The sequence below is a fragment of the Adiantum capillus-veneris genome, chromosome 22 (genome assembly GCF_014529385.1).
Source record: "Adiantum capillus-veneris isolate H3 chromosome 22, ASM1452938v2, whole genome shotgun sequence".
NCBI lineage: Eukaryota > Viridiplantae > Streptophyta > Polypodiopsida > Polypodiales > Pteridaceae > Adiantum > Adiantum capillus-veneris.
Window position 1 is genome coordinate 93,410,151 of NC_140952.1, and position 24,439 is coordinate 93,434,589.

Below are 24,439 nucleotides of genomic sequence, written 5' to 3' on the forward strand. Positions count from 1 at the left end.
GGGCATATAGCTCCCTATTGCCCCAATCCTCGAAAAAATCAAGACTATATACCATTATGTTGAATATGTAGCGAGGAGGGTCATTATGAAGATGTATGCCCAAAACGGGTAAATTCATTGCAAAATGACAAAGGGAAACAGAAGGTCGATGAGGGTCCTAGTACCTCTGCCAATTTAGTAGAGGTTGAACAAGTCCAAGATGCATTCCCTCGTAAACGAAAAGCAAGGAGAGTGACTTTTGCTAAAGAACCTGTGATGGTTGAGGTAGTTACTCGATCTCAAAAGATGGACCATGATAAAGGGTTTATTGTCCCGAATGTGAATAAGAAAGTTGATAACTCTTCCATAAAACAGTCTGTAGAATCTCCTGAAGAAGCATCTGAGGATCATTCTGCATATGAATCACTGATTTCTTTTAAGCTACAAGAAAAGGAAGAAATTACAAAATGTATAGCACCTTTTTCAGAAATATTAGAAACATCTATAGTTCACAGAAAGAGTGTACCAGATACCTTTAATTTATGGGAGTCTATGAAAGATTGTAAAATGTCATTGGACTTGACCACTTTAGTAGAGATATCTCCTCTTTGTAAGAAGAAATTATATCATAAGCTCGTACGTAGGAGAGGGAAGAGAAGAAGCTCTAAAATGACAGAGCCAATTAAAGAAAAAGGAGTTCAAGTAGTAGATATGTTCATGGATCTAGAAGCACCCACTATTTCCTTGGAAATAGGAAGTCATAGTGTGACGGGAGTGCAATTAGATGGTGGAGCAGCAGTAAGCTTAATGACTGAGCAAACTATGGGAGAGTTGGGATTAAAACAAGTGGAACCTACAAATATCATCCTACGCTTAGCAGATCAACGACGTGTAAAACCTTTAGGGATTTTATAGGGCGTCAAGACTATAGTAGCGGGACTTGAATTTCATGTGAGCTATTTGATAGTCCGACCACATTCGTATGGGGCCTCTTTCCCAATATTGTTAGGAAGACCTTGGCTTGTTCAAGCCAGGTGTGTGCAAAGTTGGCAAAAAGGAGTGATTACTATTGGTCCTCGCAATGATAGAGTAGAATTGCGAGTTGTCTCTTGAGGGAGTATAGAAAATCTACTGTGTCAGAAACGGAAGACAACACAGATTAGAGCGGCGATAAATCAGAGGATGAAGAAGCAATTAAACAACGCTTCTCATTAGATACGGATAAATATTCTCGATTTCTGTACAATGGTTACCATATGCAGATAGAGGATGATTCCATTGGGACAATCTCCACATCAGAGAGTGTTGGTAATTATGCCCGTCACCTAGGAATGGGTGAATATGAAGTTCATTATTCTTCGGGTTATGATTCTGATAAGGACATTGCACAATGGATGTCCACCTCAGATGAGTGTTTGGCAAATTGTTTTAATATAACTCTGGAGGATGACTTAAAGAATACGGATAAGTCTGAAGGACAATCCAGTGCATTAGTAGAAGTAAACGCTATCTGGGAACAATTATTAAAAGAGCGTGAGTTAGCAGATGAAGCTATGGCTCAAGTGCTACAAAAAATAGCCCGACTAGAAAGAGAAAAAGGCCAGGCTATTTTAGAGTCTAAGCATATCAAAGAATTATTGAAGCAATGGGAAGATTATTATGAACAGGTAGGTATGGAAGAACAGCCAGAGAAATATGGAACCACTGACGTCTCAGAATTCCAGACTGAGAGCTCTTTCATGTCTAAAGTAACACTGGATACCTATATGGTAAATATAGGTATCCAGTGTCTCAGAATTCCAGACTGAGAGCTCTTTCATGTCTGAAGTAACACTGGATACCTATATGGTAAATATAGAGGGCTTGTCAACAAAGAGTTATGAAACTGCGATTGTACCCTATTGTGGGACACAATCGGTGGCTGTTATGAGTGATACAGAGACTAAAACGGAAGATTCTGAATCTCTTATAAATAAACACAACTTACTTGAAAATATTGTTTATAAGGAGGACAAACATCCTCTAATCAGGGCTATGCCACGAACACAATCTTCCTTTGTATTATCAAAAGATAATTCAAATGTTCAATGGGAAGTGTCAGAAGGAAAATTTTTGACATTGGGAAGCCAATTAAAAGGAGAAGTGTTGGAGCGTTTCAAAGAAGTACTTACAAAGTATCAACATGCTTTTGCATGGTCGTATAAAGACTTACTAGGAGTCAGCCTAAGCTATGTCAACACTATATTGATTTATAACATGGGGCTCGACCTATTTGTCAACGTCAGCGTTGCACCAATCCTGTTTATGTTGAATTGGTTAAGGCAGAAATAATGAAACTCTTGGAGGTGGGATTTATCTATGCGGTTGCTTACAGTGATTGGGTTTCCCCAATTGTGGTAGTACCCAAGAAAAATAAGAAAATCCGTATCTGTGTGGACTATAGAAAACTCAATGGGAAAACTAAGAAAGATCATTTCCCTTTGCCCTTTACCGATCAAGGTTTAGATCGTGTTGCTGGATATGCCCTTTATTCCTTTATGGATGGGTTTAGTGGCTATAATCAGATTCAAATACATGAAGATGATCAGTCAAAAACTACTTCTACTACTGAATGGGGAACATTTGCTTATCGGGTTATGCCATTTGGGCTATGTAATGCCCCGACCACATTCCAACGTGTTATGATTGCAGCTTATTAGGATTTTCTACAAAAGTGGATGGAGATTTTCTTAGATGATTTCTCAGTGCAAGGAACTGAAGAGGATATGCCTGAAAAATTGGCCTTAGTGTTTGAACGTAGCATTGAAATGGGCATTTCTTTAAACCCTGAGAAGTGTGTCTTTGGGATAACCAAAGGGATACTATTGGGGCATGTTGTCTCTCGAGATGGCATTACGGTTGATGAGAGTAAGGTTAGTAAAATCAAAGATTTGCCAGTACCTCAGAATATTCGTCAACTGCGAGGATTTCTAGGGCATGCAAATTACTATAGGAGGTTCATTTTGAACTTTGCTTCAATTGTGGGTCCTCTGACAAATTTACTTAAAAAGGATATGGGTTATGTGTGGAATGACAAATGTCAAGTTGCATTTGAGGACATTAAAGACCGGTTGATAAAAGCGCCAATTCTAGTGAGTCCTGATTGGACAAAAGAATTTCATATCCATGTTGATGCATCACATACAGCAGTTGGGGATGTATTATGTCAAGCTGATGATAAGAAAGTTGATAATCCAATCTATTATGCTAGTAGGGTCTTAAGTTACCCTGAGCATAATTACACTACAACCAAAAAAGAATGCATGTGTATGGTTTTCTCTGTCGATAAATTTCGACATTATCTATTGGGAAATCATTTTGTATTTTATCTAGATCATGCCGCATTGAAATACTTGTTAAATAAACCAGAGATTTCTGGAAGAGTGATCCGATGGATGTTACTTTTATAAGAGTTTGACTTTGAGGTAGTTGTACCACCAGGAAAGTCACATGTGTTAGCTAGCCATCTTTCTAGATTACTCACTGATGACGTAGAGAGGGGAGTTGATGATGACTTACCTGATGCTAACCTGTTTCTGGTAGAAAGTGAGCTACCTTGGTATGCCGATATAGCTAACTTTCTTAGCACGTCTGAATATCCTCATAAAGCGACTAAGCATGAAAATAAGAAACTACTTCTTCAAGCTTGTCATTATTCATTAATGGGGGGTTTCTTATATCGTTGTTTTCATCGTGAAAAAATCTATAGACGATGCTTAAGAGAGGATGAGATTTATCAAGTTTTAAAGGCATTACATGATGAGCCTTGTGGAGGACATTTTGCGGGGGAATTAACTGCAAGAAAAGTATTGATGGCAGGATATTGTAGACATGTAGTAGTGTTAGTGTGTATACGCGCTTCACCAGGGGCACTTTTCTCCCACTGGGTTTTTCCCCCTAGACATCCGGTGTGAAAGGACACCTTATCTCTTAGGGTTTCATATAAGCTTTGTAGCTCTGAGTTTGTATATACACTATTATTCTAATACAGAGAGAGAGAGACTACAGAGATCTCGTACGCAAGCTCTGTGTCTTCTCCTTCTCCATCTTCTTCCTACTCTGAGTTGTTGTCTTCCTTCTGTTTCCTGTTTCATCATCTTCAACAATTGGTATCACAGCGAGGTGATTTCCAGAGCCTCTACTTGCGTTTTCATGTCCGCGCGCGCAATCGCAGTTTTCAGGCAGTTTTCGGAAAATTTGCTCGTGGGAGCATCCTCGACGTTCCAGGAGTATTCTGGGAAGGTGACCTGGGGTTTTACCCCCCTTTCGAAGCCGTTCGAGCCCTCAGAATTTTGTTCTGAGCAGCGTAGCAGAAGTTACTTTTCGGAGGCGTTTAGATCAAGAGGGTGTGCTTTTTGATAGATTTTCTTCAGGTAAACAGTTCTTTTGGGAAGCAGCTTGTCTTAGCTTTGTGCTGAGATTTTGTGTAGAGTTTTGCTTGCATTGGAGAGGAGATTTGTGAATCTCTTGGAGGTTCTTTTTCTCTCTTGTGTGCATCCACAGTATGGCTCAATCTACGGAGAAAGAGATTTTCGGTGCGTTTACATCCGAAGACAAATTGGATGGTACCAACTATTCTCTTTGGTCTTTTATGGCCAAAAATATTTTGGTTGGTAAAGGATTGTGGGATTATGTAGCTGGAGATGAAGTTCGTCCAGGTAACATTGCACCTGCCACGCCTGGTCGTGGTGCAGTTGTTGGTGCAGGACCCTCACAAGTCACTCCAGAGCAAAAGAGATGGGATACTAAAGATGCACAGGCTATGGATGTGATTGCCTTAACCATAAAGAGGATAATCACATCACATATCAGATCTTGCAGAAATTCTGAGGATGCTTGGAACACTCTGCAAGCTATGTTTGGAGGAAGAAACGCTGCCAGAATAGAGTTTTTGAAGAAACAACTTGATAAAATACAGATGGACGAAGGTGACGATATTGTCGAGCATCTTACAAAAATCAGGGATCTTAAAGAGCAATTTCTTAGCATTGATGAAGTGATTCCAGAGAAGGACTTGGTTTCCAAAACACTCAATTCACTACCACCATCTTATTTGACTTTTCAGACTTCTTTGACTCTGTCTTTGCGAGCTAATCCTGAGCCTCTTCATTTTGAAGAGTTAGTGTCTTTGCTATTGCAGGAGGATCAATCACGTAAGAACAAGTCTTTACAGGTGGATGGTATGGATCATGCTCTTGTTGTACAGAACAAAAACAAGGGTAAAGAGAGTGCTCATTACTCCAAGTCTAGTGCAGGACAATCTTCAGAGAAGTCTAAAGGTGATTTCGACAAGTCCAAGAAGAAAGGTAAATGTCACTACTGCAAGAAACCTGGTCACTACATTAGTAAGTGTAAAAAGCGAATTGCTAAAGAAAAGAAGAAAGAGTCAAGTTTGGTTGTTTCAGCTTCTGGTGATTCTTCTACAGCTAAAGAAGAGTCTGCAAACTTTGTGCAGGATTATTATGCTTTTGTAGTATGTTCAGATTTTTCTGCTTACAGTGTTGACAAGACACAAATGATTTGGTACTTTGATAGTGGTGCATCCAGGCATATTACTTCAAGGAAGGATTTGTTTTGTTCATTGGATGCAGCTCCAGCAGGAAAGAAGGTGACATGTGCAAATAATGCTTCTTATCCAATCAAAGGCGTTGGTAAGATTTTGATTACCATTTCAGATGGTTCAGATTTATGCTTGCCAGATGTCTTATTTGTTCCAGGGATCAAGAAGAATTTGTTGTCTGTATCCTCTCTTGCAAAAAATGGTTTTCGGGTCATTTTTGAGGATGACAGATGTGTTGTACGAGATCGAGAGAATGGTTATTCTCTTATCACTACAGGTACGCTAGAAAATGGACTATTTGTGCTAGATCGTTATGAAAAGCAGATTCAGGTATGTATTGCAGAAACAAAGACTCAGGCCATGCAGGATGCTGAGTTGTGGCATGCTAGATTTGGGCATGTTAGTTATGGCAGTTTGATGACTTTACAACATCATAATATGGTGCATGATTTGTCTTTATTGGAGATGCCACCAAGACATGTATGTGAAGGTTGCGTTCTTGGAAAGATGCACAGATTTGCATTTTCGCAGGATGGTTCAGTTAGAGCGACACGAAAGTTGCAGATTGTACACAGTGATGTATGTGGTCCTATGAGGACACCATCTATAGGAAACAGCCTTTATTTTGTGACCTTCATTGATGACTTTTCCACGTTTTGTTGGGTGTATCCACTCAAAGCAAAGTTAGACGTGTTTGCAGTTTTTCAACATTATGTCGCCATGGTTGAAAATGAAACAGGTTGCAAAGTACAGACTCTTCGTACCGATCGAGGAGGTGAATACATGTCAGGTGCATTTAAGGATCTTTTGGGAAAGAAAGGCATTAAACACCAATGCACTATGCCATACACACCACAACAGAATGGTGTTGCAGAAAGGAAGAACAGGTCTTTAATGGAGACGGCTAGATGTATGCTCAAGGCTAAGAGTTTGCCTCATAAGCTATGGATGGAGGCAGTTGCTTGTGCCATGTTTTGAACAGGTGTCCTACTCGTGCCTTGAAGACCATTACTCCATATGAAGCTTGGTATGACAGAAAACCTTCAGTCAGTTATCTTCGTGTTTTTGGTTGTCTTGCTTATGCTCACATCCCTCAGCAGTTACGTGGGAAGCTTGATGATAAGGCAATCAAATGTATATTTGTGGGGTACAGTAGTGGAAGTAAAGGTTATAGACTTTAAAATCCTGCTACAAACAATATTTTTGAAAGTCGTGATGTAATTTTTGCAGAAACTACTGCTCAACCTATGGTTGCTTTTGATGTACCGCATATGCAAACACATGATGTATTTGAAGGTGTGCTTCCTTCTTTTGTGGAGAATCAAGAATCACAACAGATTGATAATCTTGATCAATCTTTTGATCAGCATGTGACACCTCATGATGTAGAGGAAATTGTGCGTGAAGAGCAAGAAGTTCTCATGGAAGAAAGAACCTTGCCTAAATGGGTTCAGAAAACTTTGCAGGATAGCAAGTTGGATGCACCGTTGCCACGAAAAACACGTGCTGGTACTACTTTTGGCAGAGAGCAAGTAGATTTGGCTTGCTTTAGCACTCTTTGTGATGCAGATGAGCCTGATTCATTTGAACAAGCTTTAGAGTGTGTTCAGTGGAAAGATGCTATGCAACAAGAAATTGATTCTATTCATAAGAATCATACATGGGATCTAGTGGACTTGCCTACAGGTAAAAAGCCTATTGGTACAAAGTGGGTTTTTAAGGTAAAAAGGAAACAAGATGGTACTGTTGAGAGGTACAAAGCAAGGCTTGTAGCAAAAGGCTATGCGCAACAGAAAGGCATAGATTATGATGAAACCTTTGCTCCTACTTCTCGTGCGTCCACAGTTAGATCACTAGTTGCAATTGCTGCTCATCATGGTTGGAAAGTGCATCAGCTGGATATCAAAACTGCTTTTTTGAATGGTGATTTGCAGGAAGAAGTTTATGTAAGTCAACCAAGTGGTTTTGTTGTAAAAGGTCAAGAGCAAAAGGTATGTAGATTGCATAAAGCTTTGTATGGTCTCAAACAGGCTCCAAAAGCATGGTATGAGAAGATACATACTTATTTGATTGGCCAGGGATTTCAGAATAGTCCAACAAAAAGTACTTTGTATGTCAAAAAGAGAGATGGAGTTCTCATTATGCTAACACTTTATGTGGATGATATGCTTCTTACAGGCAATACTGCAGATGAAATTGAAGCGTTTAAAGATGCTTTGAGAAAAACCTTTGAGATGTCTGATCTTGGTTTGCTACATTATTACTTGGGTATTCAGTTTGTGCAATCAGAGGATGGCATATACATGTTGCAGGCAAAATATTTGCATAAAATTTTGGACAAGTTTGGTATGCAAAATTGTAAGCCAATCTCTACACCCGTAGAAACTGGATCAAAGTTGAGCATGCACGATGCTGGAGAACCTTTTGATGTACATACTTATGAATTAGTCGTTGGTTGCTTGATATATTTGGTAGGCAACACTCGTCCAGACATTCAATTTGGGGTTTCACAAGCAAGCAGATTTATGCACAGCCCAGGTATGCATCATTGGCAGGCTGTGAAGCGCATACTTCGTTACCTTTCAGGTACCCCTAATCTTGCCATGTTCTTTCCAAGGGGGGATATGTATGGAAAGCACAGTTCTATGCAGCTTCTTGGTTACAGCGATTCAGATTGGGCTAGTGATTTTGACACATGACATTCCACAAGTGGCAATTGTTTTTTATTGGGAAATGCATGTATATCTTGGCTAAGCAAGAAGCAACCCACATTGGCTACATCAACTTGTGAAGCTGAGTACAGGGCAGCTTTCACGGCAACAGTTGATTGTGTATGGATACGCAAGTTATTGGCAGATCTTTGTGAGTGTCAACAGGCACCCACTACCATTTTCACTGACAGTCAGAGTGCTATGGCAGTTGCAAGGAATCCAGTATTTCATGCAAGAACAAAGCACATAGAGGTTCACTACCACTATGTCAGGGAAAGGCTACATGCAGGGGAGATCACACTAACTTACTGTCCTACATAGGATAACATTGCAGATCTATTTACGAAGGCGTTATCACGAGAAAAGTTTGAAGCTTTCCAAAAAGCTTTGGGCTTACTCTCATACAAATGATGATCTGCTACCTTGTACGGATTCACACTATCACTACAGGGGGGATTTGTAGACATGTAGTAGTGTTAGTGTGTATACGCGCTTCACCAGGGGCACTTTTCTCCCACTGGGTTTTTCCCCCTGGACATCCGGTGTGAAAGGACACCTTATCTCTTAGGGTTTCATATAAGCTTTGTAGCTCTGAGTTTGTATATACACTATTATTCTAATACAGAGAGAGAGACTATAGAGATCTCGTACGCAAGCTCTGTTTCTTCTCCTTCTCCATCTTCTTCCTACTCTGAGTTGTTGTCTTCCTTCTGTTTCCTGTTTCATCATCTTCAATAGATATTGGTAGAGGACTCCTTTACACATTGTAGAAAGTGTGGTTCTTGAGTTTCTGAAACCATTTTTCCTTTTGCCACGTTATCTCCATATCTATTGTAATCCTCAGGGTTACTAACTATCAGATAGTGGTTCCCCTTTTCGTCTCGGAATCTATCTCCATCATCATAGACTCGAATTATCTCCAGTCTCTGAGCCGGCCTTTCTTCAATACAAATACACTTGTGTCCTCGATAGTCAGAATAAACTAGAACTCCCCTCGAGTTTGTTCCTTCTAAGAAGATTGCAGTGAACTTGGAATCATTCAAAGGATTTAGGGAGGTGCTTCCTCCTGGCATTGGTCCATCATAGGTGAAACCTCCTGGCTGTTGACTACCCATCATGAAGAAGGACTTATTGGATGAAGTGTCAGTATCACTACCCTCCTCAATAATCGGTGCTAGTGGATCTAGCCTTGCCTGAGTTACACTCTCCTCGGTGGACACTAAGCTACCCTGATCACCTTCCACCTTTTGGTCTCTAAAAATGTATCTTTCTGATCTTAAATTCATCAAACTTGGCAATGCAATTTAACACAAATCCAACCACTCACCTGGTAAAGGATCAGTTTCCGAACAACTTCTTGCTTTGCCGCTGAATATACCTGTACACAACATTTAATTTCGGCAATCGAATCAAAGCATTTAACCGCTAGAGGTGATTTTAGTAATGATTGGTATAACTGGAGAGTTAACCTCAACCACTACTGTATTTATACACTTCTGATGTTCTGGATTAGGTCTGCTAATCTGGAACTGTACTTCCCTCGGATGTTGGTCAATTTACCTGAAAAGTCTTGATTTTGTCTTTGCTCCGTAAAAGGTCAAACAAGGTCCAAATTCACTTCTCAAAGAAGTTATGGAATCCTTAATTCAAATGGAAAATCACTGTATGTCCTCAGTCAAATTTTCTCTTCCCTAATCCCTAGTAGACATCCTACGTGTAGGATGTCTCTTGCTCTATTTTGCCTAGATTTTTGCACTATAGATTCCCCTTGATGTGTTGAGTCCACAGCTGTTTTTACTTTTTGATTTGGACACCTATAAGGTGGTCAATGGATCAAAAATCTGTTCCAGCAACCTGATGTTGGTCTGACCAGTCAAATCAACTCCAATTTGGACCGAAATTGACTAGGAGGCTTGACAACACCCTGCTATGCCCACAGTCAGCTTCTGGCTTCAATTTCATGCATTAGACATTCTACGTGTAGCATGTCTAATTGCTCAAAATGGATTCAAATGCAAAGCACAGACTCCCCTTGAGGTGCTGATCACTTTGGTATGCTCAAATTTGGGTTTGGAGTGCCAGATCACCCAAAACACATCCTACACGTAGGATGTCTTTTTGGCCTATTTGACCCCAGACTTGTCCCACAGCTTCCCCTTGATGTCAACAACCCAGTGTTATGCTTAGATTTTGGTTTGGATTTCAAAAGACCCCAATTTTAGCTGTTCTAGCCCTTTTCAGTCAAAAAAATGCTAAAGTCTGCTTAGAACCCAATTTTCTCACCCAATTGAGATGAAAACCTTCTCACGCACTCAATAAATCATGCAGATCATGCTCATGCAGCCATCCTATGGTTTTGGTCTTAAAATAATGCCTTGGCAGGATGTCTGGCATTTCTGTCTATCTGGCCTTATCCTGTCAAGATATGGTCAAATTTCCACTTTTGAGGTGAAAATAGGGTAAAACCTACCTTCTGTACACATTGGTCAACTCAAAATTCCAAAATTTTCACTAGATCACCCTGTAGACATGTCTCCAGGCTTAAAATTTATTTTTTTCCTAACAGACATGTCCTGATGCTCTGCAGCTCTCTCAGAAACACTCACAACAACTTTTGAAGTTCACTTCAGCTTTCAAACACTCTTTTGCGTCTATTACAATCTTGTGATGAACCTAACAGCAAGTATCACATGCATGAAATGCTCTAGATCATGAATCATGATGTCCTACTTACCCTACTCCTACTCATCATGTGAAATGGTGATAATGGTGTTTCTGTTGCTTCTTGGCCTCTCCGGACTCTCAAGCTCTCCTTTCACCACTTCTACCACTCAAACTCCTACTCATCAACTCAACTAAATCCTCAAACTACCTAAGTCTACCTAAGTCGAAGGATCTAGGCCAGACACATGCTCCCTAGACTCCCTCTAAGACCTAGAGAGTCCTCCACCCTCTAATCCTATCGAAATGTAAAACGATACTCTGGCAAGCCAGAGAATCCCTATCCTCAAGGGCTAGTCTTGGTCACCTACCTAGGGTTTTCATCCCCGGCAGTGGCGCCAATGTTGGCGAACACGCTGCGACGGACGTCAGCTCAGCGAGAACTCACCTAACAAGATTTGTCAGCTAAGGACAAATCTCGACCCGCAGGTGCATGGAAGCAATCATAGGGTGTCAATCTACACTCGACTGACTCTCGACTAATTCCTACAGAGGTCTCTACCCAATGTCTAAGCTACAGCCTTCAGGAGTGCATAAGAGGAGATTTCCTACACCGCTTCCTAGAACCAAATACCCATCAAACGGTCTCGAGACGCCATAGAACTTGAAGGAGACCCTACTAACACCAATAGACCCTACTCACTCACAGACTTAACTTTTTAAAAATGACAAAGGTTTTTTCATTAAGGTCAAAAAGTGGTATAAATACCTTACAATCTCAAATGTTCCAATTTTAACCATCTACTCAATCTAAATATCAAAAATGGGATACAATCTGGAAACTTCTGTAAGCCCCAATATTTACAAAGGTGAAATGTCGGGTTTTGTCAATAAATGAATAATTACAAAAAATAATAATCCGCGGAGGAGTCATTTTCCGTAGGGTGTGTCCAGCTTCTAACAGTGGTCATCAAAGAAATCCCAGAAGAGAAGGAGGACAAACAGACTGTTGAGACCAAGAAGTGGGAGTAGCAAAGAGCAGTTTGAAAGTCTAAGGGCAAGGATAAGGCAGTAGATGAATGGCACGAGCAAAGGGAGCTAGAATCAAAAATCAATGAAAACTTGGCTTAGAAGCTATCAGAACAGCCAAAGTGTTATGAAGACCGGACGATTCAAAAACTACCACCCCAGTCTTCGGAGGTCCAGAAGAAGAAGGTAGTATTTGGACTAGACGAGTCCATGATAGATGCAATACAAAGCCTGGACAATGAGGTACAACAAGTGAGCAGCAAATCAGGGTAGACTTGACTGAAGCTGGGTCAACTCTTCTAAAGAAGGGCCAATCAAAGGGTTCATCTCAGGTTTAGCAAGTGGCCAACCAAGAAGCATAATGGAATGGTGAAGATTCTGAGGATAAATCTTTCAGTTCAAACAACAATTCTGGTAATGAGTTAACAGCAGTCAAGTTAGATGATATTAGATGAACATTACCAACAGCTACACAGTTTATCAAAACAAAAGAGAAAATCTGAATTTGAAGCCAGAGCAGTGGACTTGGTAGCCATTTGAGATGACTAGGTTCCAGTAATCATCAGCTAGACTACAAACTCAAGAAGCAATGTGAACTAGTCTCTAGAGTAATCCTGGATCTCTCTTGGATAGGGGAGCTGAGAATTTAAGGTAGAATCTGGGAATAGCTGAGATGAAACCAGCCCCATTGAGAGTAAGGATGGTTGACATAGAGTAGTCAAAGCTATTGAACTCATTGAGAATATGCAAATCAGGGTAGGAAAGGAGAAGTTCAAAACTAGTTTTCTAGTATTAGATGTCCATGGAGCTTATGGAATGTTGTTAGAAATACCTTGGCTCAGAACTACTAGAGCCATCCATGATTATGCAAACCAAAATTTGACCATTTAGGGTTCTAGAAAAAGGAGATCCAGTAGCACTTGTACCAAAAATTTAGAATGATCTTCTTGAAATAAGTAATCCTTTTAATGATTATTCTAATGGCATTCAAACTAAGAAGGAAGCAGAGTCAATGGCCAAAACAAACAAGAGGAGGTCCAAATTGGTTACTCCCATATGATCAAGAGGTAGAGGAGTGGGATCTCAGCTCAAAAGACGTCCTAGAATGATCAAAATCAAAGAAAAGGAAAAGGAATCATTTTACAAATACAAGGATGTATTTGCATGGGAACATAATGACCTGAAAGGCATAGATCCAGAAGGTGCCAACATTGGATTCCACTAAATTCGTATGCCAGACTAGTCAGATTGTAAACGTACAAAATGAATCCTAACTATGCTAAGAAGGTCAAGGACGAGATTGATAATCTTCTCAAATCAAATTTCATCATAGAGGTAGCAAGTAGTGACTGGTTGTTTCCTATAGTGGTAGTCCCGAAGAAGAATGGAAATTGAGAGTGTGTGTAGACTACAGGAAACTATATGCCCAAACCATCAAGGATCCTTTTCCCATCACCATTCACAGATATGATGCTAGATGAGATTTTTGGCCACAAAATGTATAGCTGGCTATAGTGGCTACAATCAACTAAAGATTTCACCCGAGGATAGGGCCAAAACAGCGATGTATGATGGAATTTTATGTTTACATAAATTTTTGGTCATCTTCGTGGATGACTTCATGGTCTTCTCCATTGAAGAAATGCACTTGTTATTTTTGGAAATGGTTTTTGAAAGATGCAAAGAGAAAAGGATATGTCTGAACCCCTTCAAGTCAATATTCATGGTCTGGAAGGGACAACTTCTAAGACATATAGTGTCCAAAAATGGGATTGAAATGGAAATAATAAGATCAACTCCATTCAGCAAGCTAGGATGTTTATATTATCTTCAGTTGGGAAAGTTTCCTAATGATTGGTCCCAGAACAAGAGGAAAGCGCTAATCATAAAAAGTCTAAAATTCAATATCATTGCTAGAGCACTTTACAGAATAGGCATTGATGGTGTGCTTTGCAGATGTGTGCCACTAAGAGCGATAATGCAAGTAATCACTGAAGTTCATAATGGAGGTGTTGAAGGGCACTTTTCAAGTGATATCGCATATAAGAAGACCCTTCAGGTAGGATTATGGTGGAAAACTATGATGGTTGGTGTCAGAGCTTTTTACAAAACGTGTGATATTTGCCAAATAATGAGGAGGCCAACAACAGCTGATATGACACCACTGACTCTACTATACCCACTAAGGAATTTTGGCATGAATGGGGTCTAGATTTTATAGGGACATTCAAGAAAATAACTCTGTGAAAGAACAAGTATATTGTTATGGCCACCTATTATGTCAGCAAGTGGGTTGAATCAAAGACCTTGCAACACTACTAAATCAACATCTACATTTTTGTATGGAAACATCACATGCAGATATCAATGTCCAGTAGAACTTGTTTTCAAATCAGGGAACACACATTTTTAATGAAACTATTCAAATACTGACTGAAATGTTTTCAGTAAAGCACCAAAAATCCACACCACATTATCCCAAGTGCAATGTGCAAGCAGAGAGAAACAATAAAACCAATAAGACTATCGTCGCCAAGATAGTTGAAAAGGAACCACACAAGTGGGACACTAAGCTTCAGACAACATTATGGGCCTATAGAACTGCCTACAAGGTCACTACTGGCATGACACCTTTCAGGATGGTGTATGGCACAGAGGCAGTAGTACCAATGGAATTTGTTGTTCCCAGTCTGAGAATGGTAGTTGAATATGGAATGGATAGAATATAAAGTAGATATTGGATGAGCTTTTATGACTTGATCAAATTAGACAAAGGGCCATATTAGAACAAGAAGTGATCCGATAGAGGAGCAAGCACTGGCATGATAGTAAAATTAAGGTTAGAGAATTCAAGAGGGTGATTTGTTATTGCTCTATCAATCCAAGTTGGACCCAAGAAACCAAATGTGATAATAGCTTGGTCAAGACCCTATGAGATCGATTGGGTGTTCTCCAATGGTACAATAAGGCTTAGAGATTTTTCAGGATTGTTGCTACCAAGAGTATACAATGGGGGCAAGATTTTAAGCTATATTATACCAACACTGAGGAAATTCCAGTAAAACAAGTACCAAAGGCACCATCAAAATCAGATGATGAACCCTTGAATTTCTTTCATATCAAGCCAGCAGAGTTAGTTTCAGAACCAATGTAGATTCAACAATTAGGCCGCATTCACACATCCCAAACCCGATGAGCAATTCCAAAACCAATGGGATAATTTAGTCACATCACCTAATGGTCAAAATAATTGGCACAATCATCAAAAGGATCTTGTCATCAATAATAACAATTATAATGGACCAATGCGTTTGTGACACATCACAAACGGTGCATATCATTTTTAGACAACCAAGGAATAGTGCATTCATGGCTTGTATGTGTATAACTATGTGAAGTGTTCTCCCACCTTCACTTTACTCGCATCCTCTTGTTCCACCCACATCACAACCTGCAAGAATTTCTTGGAGCTCATAGCAGAAACCCTATTCGCCATACAACACTTCCTCAATAGTTGCAGCAATGCTAGTCAAAACTCCTTGTTTCTATCTATACAACTCTTTTACCACTACAAGTAAGTCATATTCTATATACAACTACTTGTTTGAGTTGTGTATGGGCAAACAAAAAACATCAGAGAAAATGCAAGAGACACTAGACACCATGTCCACCGAAGCTGAGATTTTGAAAGCCTCTGTAGCAGAAGCCATAGGAGTAGTAGTGCATAACAAGTTTCAAGAGAGGGAGTAGAATCTCTTAAAGCTATGGTGCCTAGAGGTGGTAGTAGAGGCTGTAAAACTACCCTTTGATGTAGGAATCACACAGCAAGTATTAGCTATGTATCAAGCCGACAAGGGCAAGGCATTGCTGAATGGTAGAACACTAGAGCTGATAGTGGATGAGTTGGCCCACGTGTTTAAAGTCCCAGAGGCACCAAAACCCACACGACCACAATTGATGAAGTTAGCAAATTTTTGAAGGAACACAATCAAGCCAAGAAGAAGCGCAAGGATGATGCACAGGGAATTCTAATAGCCGCACTGAAATTCACTTCAATGTATAGATTCATTGCAAAAACTATCATCTTGCAGAATAACCCGACCTATCTCTCTAAAAAAATATTTTTCATGCTACTGGCCTAGATCTAGAACCCAGAGGCAAGTATCAATATCAATCAATTCCCTTATATTTGTGTGGTGCAATAGATGGCTAAAGACAAATCCAAAAATTTGTTTAAAGCCTGGTATGTATGGTAGTTCCTCTATTGGGTAGACCTGGATCCAATACACATCAATGTTCAAAAAATTTGGGATAAGGTGACTAAGGACAGGGTGCAAAAGATCACAGTGACATCCTCTGAAGAAATTGAAACAAGGGAAACAACCAAGACCAAAGCTGAGCAAACAAAGGACACTGCAAAAAAGCAATCTCAAGGCAAAGGAAAAGAGATGGTGCAAATTGGGGCAAATTGCCATCAACCCAAAAAGTGACCGGGTTAGCTAGCAAAAAACAAAAAACAATGGATGTATTTAAAGGATTTAAGACCACAGCACAAAAGACAGTAGGCACTGAGAAGCCTCTAGTAGACACAACCCAAAAACAAGAAGGTGGGAAGCCAAAAATACAGACCATTTGCTAAAGAGACCAACACTGAACAAAGAGAAGGAGAAAGGAATTTCTTAGTAGGACGCTGATAGATTCCAAATATCGTTGGAAGAAAAACAAGCAGACTACAAGAAGTTGTGCCAGAAACATCATATTACAAAGGATGCAATAATGGAAGAATATATTTATCATTCTCTGGTACAGATAATGGATCAAATGGAAATATAACCCTAAATATGACTGATCTAGAAAATTTCATTGAATCCATGAAGTTAGACCTACAAGAGATGGCTGGTGCATACACTATAACTCTGGTCAATGAAGCATTGATATAGTATCTAGAGAATCAAAAAAACAAAGATGATGATTATGAAGAGGCGAATAAGAAAGAGGAAATTGAGGATCAGCAATAGCACAACAAAAATGATGATGATGATCGGGATAGAAACAACAACATAGGGTTAGCAGCAAGCGGATCAGCAACCATTAGGAGTCAGGTTCAAGATCAAGCTACAGATAGGCATGGTGATGATCAACTACCACCTGTTGATGATGCTCGATAGAAATTGCCTAACCAATAGTAAGTTGGGCAACATGCAGTTCATAGTCAAAGATGTTAAGGGCAAGACCATTGCATTGGAACTATTCGCACTAAACAAAAGCCTTTGGAAGCAGAAGAACCTCTAGATCTAGAGATACTTAGATGATTATTCAGTCTACTCAAATATGGAGGTTTCAGATGTTATATGTGGGGGCCAGACGAATGGCTCAGGGCTGAAAATCTGTCAGTTATCACAATCAAGCAATTTTTAAGCTACCCACATCCAAGCTGTTTCCAAGTACTGGAAAGGATTCTGTAATGGTATCTGACTACTGATGACCAAGCAGTAAACCCATCCATGAATGACTTAACTATTGGCGACCTCAATTCTCTGGGTTTATAGGTAGATATGCTCTTAGGCACAAAACCAACCTATCATGCATGAAGGACATACGCCTTCAAATCAAAGAAATGCTGATACAAATGTAGAGTGCCAAAGGAATTCTAGATTTAAGGATCAAAGAATTAATGGAGAATCATGCAACTAGCAGTCAAGGACCCAAGACCAAGAGGACTCTTTAATAACAAGAGATACATCTAAAAATTTTATTTCATCTAGTTCAGATCTCCAGAAAGATGATGCAGTCGGAGAACCAGATGATAATGAACTTTCTAGAATTTGTTCATGATTTCCCATCACTCCTGTATGCCATCCTTGTCAAAGAAGTAGAGTTACCTTACTTCTTTCCAGCACTGTATCCTCCACACGTTGAGCCAACAGATCAACAACCCTACATCTCTATACTGGATGGGCTCAGGGAATGGTATGAGAAAGCTACGACAAAGTGACTGGCTTGGAACCAGGTGCTACAAGAGGCACTGAAGAAATTTGAGATCAGTGTGCTACTTGAAGATCTTCAAAATTTACAGCTAAAGATGGGTCACTGGAAGGTGCAACTCCGGCGCCTCATCAAAATTATAAACCAACTTCTCCAATTGACAGTGGAAGCCTTGAAGATCCCTCAAAAGGATCTAGCCAACAAGGCCGACTCTGAATCCCAGTTCAGAGAGATGGTTGAAATCTTGTTTGAAGCCCGCATCAAGTGCAATCAGCCATTACCTCAAGGGTGAATGCATACTGCATCATATTTCCATAAGTTGGCTAGAGCCAGGATGACTAGGGGAAAACACACTCTATACGACCCCGACGCCAAGACTTGGAATCCTCTATTGCTCTATGAAGTGGAGATTTGGCATCTTGCAAGAGCAGCTAGAGCAGGAGGCTTTGTTCAGGTTAATTCAAAAGGACAATGTTGCTCCAAGTGTTCAAGAACCTTTGAAAGTACTTCAAAAACCCCGTAAAAAGAAGGCATCTGATACGAAGAAAGTTAGATGGATGGATACTAGGTAAAACTAGAGGGCTACTCAAAATTCTAGTATTTATACCAAAATTCAAGAAAGGGGAGGAGAAATGTAAAAGGCAGAAACAGTCTCTAGCAGGCCACTGGCAGATGGTGGGACTAGAAGCTTCCAGAAGCAGTAACTGAGAGACAGTTACCTTAGTAACTGGTACAATAGATAGTCAGTCAGACACCAGTCCAAGGACTGTAAATAGGACCCACTACTTCATTTTGGGTACCTAAGAACCGATACTTGATACCTGAGGGCCTAGAGTCTAGATCCAATCCCTAACCCCAAGCCTCATGATTGTATCTTGAGCCATTGGGGATGATGTACTTTGTACTCTCATTAAGCTAGACACTCATTCAAAACTAATTCTAGTTGTACACTTAAGCTTGTCTTATTTGAATAATAAAACTCCAATTTCAATTCCAATTGTCGTTTCTAGTATCTTTCATATTTCCAATTCCAGTTTTGTCTTTTAGTATATTGAAATCTGATCTGATGTCTTAGTCTGAAATGAATTAACTCCAACTGCCAACCCAGAATAGCTGTCTGAACACATTCAGCTCATTCCAATCCTCTTTTGGGAGGTAGCTCTTGAGTCCCTAGGAATGTCATCCGTAAACACATCTTGAAACTCATTTAGGAATCTAGACAGTTCTAACTTCTCTTTAGTTTCATTTTTGATGTCATTAGGAATGCATGCATCTTCCTTAGATTCTTGACAAAAACCATATAGCAAGAAAGAGAATGTTTCATTACTTTTTCTAAAGCTTGAGTCTATAAAAATGGTATACTGTTACCCACACTACATCAATTGCAACATCCTTACCCCTATAGGAAAACAAGACTTTTTTTTAGAAAACTTCATAGTGGCAAAAAGGCGATCAAACCATGGTGCCCCTAGGATAACATCTTCATGCTTGAGTGGGGAAATAAATAAATTTTCTTTGTCTCCATAGCTTTGCACATGGAGCCTTAGCTTCCCAATCAATGGAATGATTGAGGCCTCTTGCCCTTTGAAGGCTCCATCTCCTTTCACCACATCCCCCATCTCAAAGTCATGGATTCTTCGCTTGGCCGATAGCTCAACAAAGATAAATTTGTGGGTAGAGCTAGGATCAAAAAGTATGAAAGCATCATTCTCTCTTACTTTTCTCCAAGCATAAGAGAGTCGTGCTCCTTTGCAATGGACTTTCTTTTTGAGAGATTCCACCATGGTAGGAGGGTCATTATGTTCACTTCTTTTAGGGCATACCCTTGAAACATGTCCTTGTTGTGACATACTTGAAGCACTTGTTATCCTCACCATAATGCTCTACCTCTTCAAGTGAAAGTTTCCTTTTACATTTGTAGCCTTTATCCTTTCCCTTTGCTTTTTTGTTGTTGTTGTTGTTGCTATCCTTCACCTTTTCTTTGTTATTGTTGTTGTTGCTATTAGCCTTGGAAGAATTTTACATCACGTTGTGCTCAATTTGTTACTTAGCTTTTGTAGTCTAAGGGCCCTTCTTTGTAAGGTGTGAGCTTTGTCCTAGACTCACTAGAGTGTGAGTCAAGGAGAGAAGAGGTGGAATTATCCTACATATATTGATGCAAGGTTGTAGAGCTACTTAAATCTCATTTCATGAAAACAAACCCATTCCATTTTTCATTACATCTATCTCTTATTTATGGTGAGCTTGTGATGGCTTAACAACTACTCAAGATCGTGTTTATGAGTCAAAGTTAATTCATCTTGGAACCTAGCTGCTTGAGTGATAATCTAGCCTACACACATTGACTTGTGTTCATGATGTTTCTCTTTCATCCACCTAGCTAGCACGATACCATTTCCATCAAGTGATATCAGAGCCATGGTGTGCTAGCTAGATTTGCATTTGTGTGTTAATGATTAGCATCTTCATTAAAGTAATTGGTATTTCTTAATCATCATTATGCACCATTGGAATTCTCCATAACTAGTTGCATCTCTCACTAATTAAGCCCTAATCTAGCTATCTGTGGGCATGTCCTTGGCACACCCAAGAGGCCACTACCCTCCATGGCTAGGTAGTCTTAATTAGGGAGAGGATTAGTGTCCTTTTTTGTTTGCACTTAGAACGCATTTTGTGTCGATTTCTTGCTAATTTGCATCTTCAATTAATTCCATCGAGTTCTTTTATCCTTGCATTGGATACATAATCTTGAAGTCCATTTCACAAGCTTTCCGTAGAGCTCTCTAGCTCTCTGCATTCGACACCAGGAGCTCCCTCAAGCTCATCACCATTTTTATGCTATTATTAGGGGGAGGGGGAGGGGGGGGGTGTGTGTGTGTGTGTGGAGCTCTGCTAACTTCAATTTGTATTTTCTATTTTCAGCTATCCTCACACAAGAAAGCCTTGAGTCCTTGTGGCTTAGAGAAACGACTCTATTTCGGGGTTGTGGACAAAGTCTCGTGCTCAAATTGGACAAACTGAAACGGGCATAGTGGGCAGACCCAAAATGGAAACTCAATTTGGCTTTTAGAGGTCGGACGGGTCCGCAAGGGTGTAGTCCCATGCCAAAAAAAATTCCCTACTACCCCGCATCTTGCCCAGCCTGCTCGCGCCTGCCCGAAGAGCTACTCACCTGCCCAAATGGACCCCATTGTTCTGCTCTATAAGCCTCCCATCCCACGGCCTCTGCTTATATTGCATAAATTCTTAAGCCTTCCTTCACACTGAGCTGCAACAAGCCACTCAAGAGAGCCATCCCACGAGCCATCATGACTTCCAAGCCCTTGTAAGGGGCAATTCCCAATCTATAGTCCTGCCAGAGAGAGAGGCCTTCATCATACAGTCTTACCCAGACACACATGAGCACTCACATAATGCACGCAGCTCTTGAAGTGCATGTTATTACATTTATTTTCTTTCGAACACAGTGGAATCAAATAATGAAAGGGGAGTTTTCTTCCAAGAGGTTTCTTTAGAGGAGAACTTTAGATTGTGTTGGGATGATTTTTTTGCAATATTTACACATTAGAACATCAATTAAATTGAAAAGAATCACAGAATTAAGATTGACAACTTGTTGAGGACCGGATTTTCTTGGAGGCAGTCCCACTCCAAAAGGACTTTGTATTATAATTCTTTGAGTGAGAGCTTTGATTACAATACAAACTTCATGATTTCATGGTGTAACCCTCCTTTCCACTCCGTAAACACCCCAGAGGGAAGAAAGATCTACAGGGTAAGAGATAGATGACATTGAAATTAAATATTTCTTAAGTAAAAAGAAATATTCTCTAGTATGCTTACTCCATGAGCAAGATTTAAGCATAGATAGATTAATAGAGAAGGAGAAGAAGAAGAAAATATTTCATGCATTCACTTGCTTGGATTTGTATCCATAGCCAAGTGCCTAAGCATAGAAACTAACTCTTGAGTTCCCCTGTGAGAGGGAGAAAGAAAGAGAGGGAGAGAGATCTTGCTTTTCCATAGTGAGGACTTCCAAAAGAGAGAGAGAGAGAGAGAGAGAGAGAGAGAGAGCTCCAAAATTCCCATTGAGCCCCACTTTTGTGCATACTTGTTCTCAAAAGGAATGCTCACTACTTGGACCAATGAGAAGTGAAGACTAGTCATATGGTGTGCCCTGGTGCCACCATGAGGGCAGTCTCCTGCCCACATGTCGGCACCCACCCATGACACGAACAGAAAAAAAACAAGGCCTACGTTTTTTGTTGCATGATACGAGGGAGGGTTGGCAACACCCTGAGGTCCCATGGCTTACATGAGGGAGAAGCAGCTAGGTGCCCCCCACTAGGGCGAGTCCCTGTCTCTCTGATCGTTGCACCAGCTCCTCGATCCGCCACCAAAAACCATGTCGAACACTGACAAAGACCATGCCCTACCACAACAAACCCTTGTGACTCCCTGTCCCAACTCCTCGTAGGTTGTATGAGCTCAAGCTCTGGGGTGAAAGGCAAATTATCAAGCATCATCAATACAAAGGATTTGAAGTTGATGTGATAGTGCCATAGTTGTTCAACTGCTTGTAAAATGGATCCACTGGTGGGGACTAGGACACACCACAGAAGTAGGTTTCCTAATGAAAACCTACTGTGAAAAGTGCACAACAAGACAAAAGAGCTCATGTTTCAATGTTGATGGTGACATGTAGAGAGAGAGAGGAGCAAGGAGAGGAAAGGTGGTTGAAGTTTACTGAGTTGAACCCATGAAGGCACTCTCATGCAACCTAGCCCTTAGCTTAGTAGGCCATTGTGAGACTTCACTTTGTTTTCCAAAAAAACATGTCCATAAAGAATCTTGCTTTGTCGATAATGTATCAACTCTTTCAAACATCTCTCTCCCTCTCTTTCCGGGCTCTTGCTCTCTATCTCTCTCTCATATTGCCCTCGGCTTTTGGATGCCTTATGTTTATGCAAATATGTTTTCCTTCTGGGTGGCTCCGATTTTAGCATATGGGGTTGGTCTCCCCTATTCTTGCTAGCATTCCATATTGATACGGGTTACAGTGATCTCTTATTGTCTCTCTTGGTAAAGGTTGGAGCCATGTCTCGGTGTGAGCATGGCTTCCTGTGTACTTTTTTGGTCTTAATACATTCCACTCACAAATTGTGAGTTTTGCAAAAAAAAAAAGGCTTTTTGTGACTTTGAGGGGCAAGGTGATATCAACTATGTCAGCATAGTGACATCAACAAATACTCAGGTTTTGTAAGGGCGATAGACAGTAGTGTTTGGGAAAAGACTTTCCCTAGACGGCCATGTTTCTTCCTCTTGCAGATGAAAACCAAAAGTACTAATAAAAAATTTCAAATTTGCCAAAATTTTAATATGTTTCCTTGTATTTTTATATTTTTAATCTATTTCCCTAGTTTTAAACTGGCTAATATGGATCTAGAACCAGCTCTAGGCTAAGTTGAGGCAAACCTTTCGGGAACACTAGATGACACACACAACATTAAAACATTAGACAATTTAGGGAAAATGTGTGTATCTCTAGAACAAGCGGCTTACCATGTTGCTACAAGAGAAAATTTTATGTTTCCTAGAATTTGCATACACTTTAATTGTATCTTTCAATGCAGGGACCCTTATTTTGGTGCAAAAATATTCAATATCCTTTGTAGGTTTCGATTAAATTGGTGGTCCATATCTCAAGAAATATCTCAACATTTCTATTTGACACCTTGTAGTATCTTCAAGAAATTGAGTCCTGATCATGTTCTGCTTTGCATGACAAAGTCTAAATACCATAATGTAAACTCAGATCCGAATCCTATCAAGAAAGCTGATAGGTTTGAGCCCATCGACGTCCATGGAGAAGCTCGGGTGTAATCACTTCTCGAAGGCCCGGTGTAACTGGAAGCTATAGCCCCGGATGGTGACTTAACTTTTGCCAGAATGGATTTGACTTTGTCATTATATGAACACCAATTAGAATCCAATCAAGAACCACAATGTGGACAATGACAAAACTTGGGGGAAAATAGGTGATATAAGGTATGAAAACAATAATGAGACAAGTTTCAACTCCTACAATAAATTTTGAGGAGGATGGAAAGCATGCAAATGCCTAACCACAAGAAGTTTTGGGCAGATTCTCACAATAATTCTCACATTGTGACTTACCTCAACATCATGAGCAGAATTCTGAGAGGGAGGCACCGCATACCTAGCTAGGTATGTGGTGCCTCCCGAGCAGAAGCTCATGATGTTATGCATTGTATGAAAAACACAGAAGAAGACGCCATTTTCCTACATGAGAAAACGTCTAAATCTTGTTGTGAACCTAAGGAGGACTCCTTCAAGAGTGTATCAAACTGAGGGTCTAAAACATGACTTTATATGCTCTATGATGAGCAAAATTGACATGTGTGCACCATATTCAATGCCAAACACAATAATGAAGCTTATGAAAACTACAAAA

The 24,439-nt window shown here is 40.1% G+C and overlaps 1 protein-coding gene across 1 annotated transcript; it reads left to right on the forward strand.

The window, feature by feature from the left end:
* The first annotated feature begins 648 nt into the window (after nt 1–648).
* Nucleotides 649–1,787, forward strand: LOC147429809 (uncharacterized). Its single transcript, XM_086495312.1, has 2 exons — nt 649–1,015; nt 1,120–1,787. The coding sequence occupies exon 2, from the start codon at nt 1,236–1,238 to the stop codon at nt 1,785–1,787; it is 552 nt and encodes a 183-aa protein (XP_086351438.1). The 5' UTR covers nt 649–1,015; nt 1,120–1,235.
* The last annotated feature ends 22,652 nt before the right edge of the window (nt 1,788–24,439 follow it).

Excerpts from the sequence above, each read along its gene's own strand:
- LOC147429809 (XM_086495312.1), top strand. The coding sequence starts at position 1,236 with ATGCAGATAGAGGATGATTCCATTGGGACAATCTCCACATCAGAGAGT.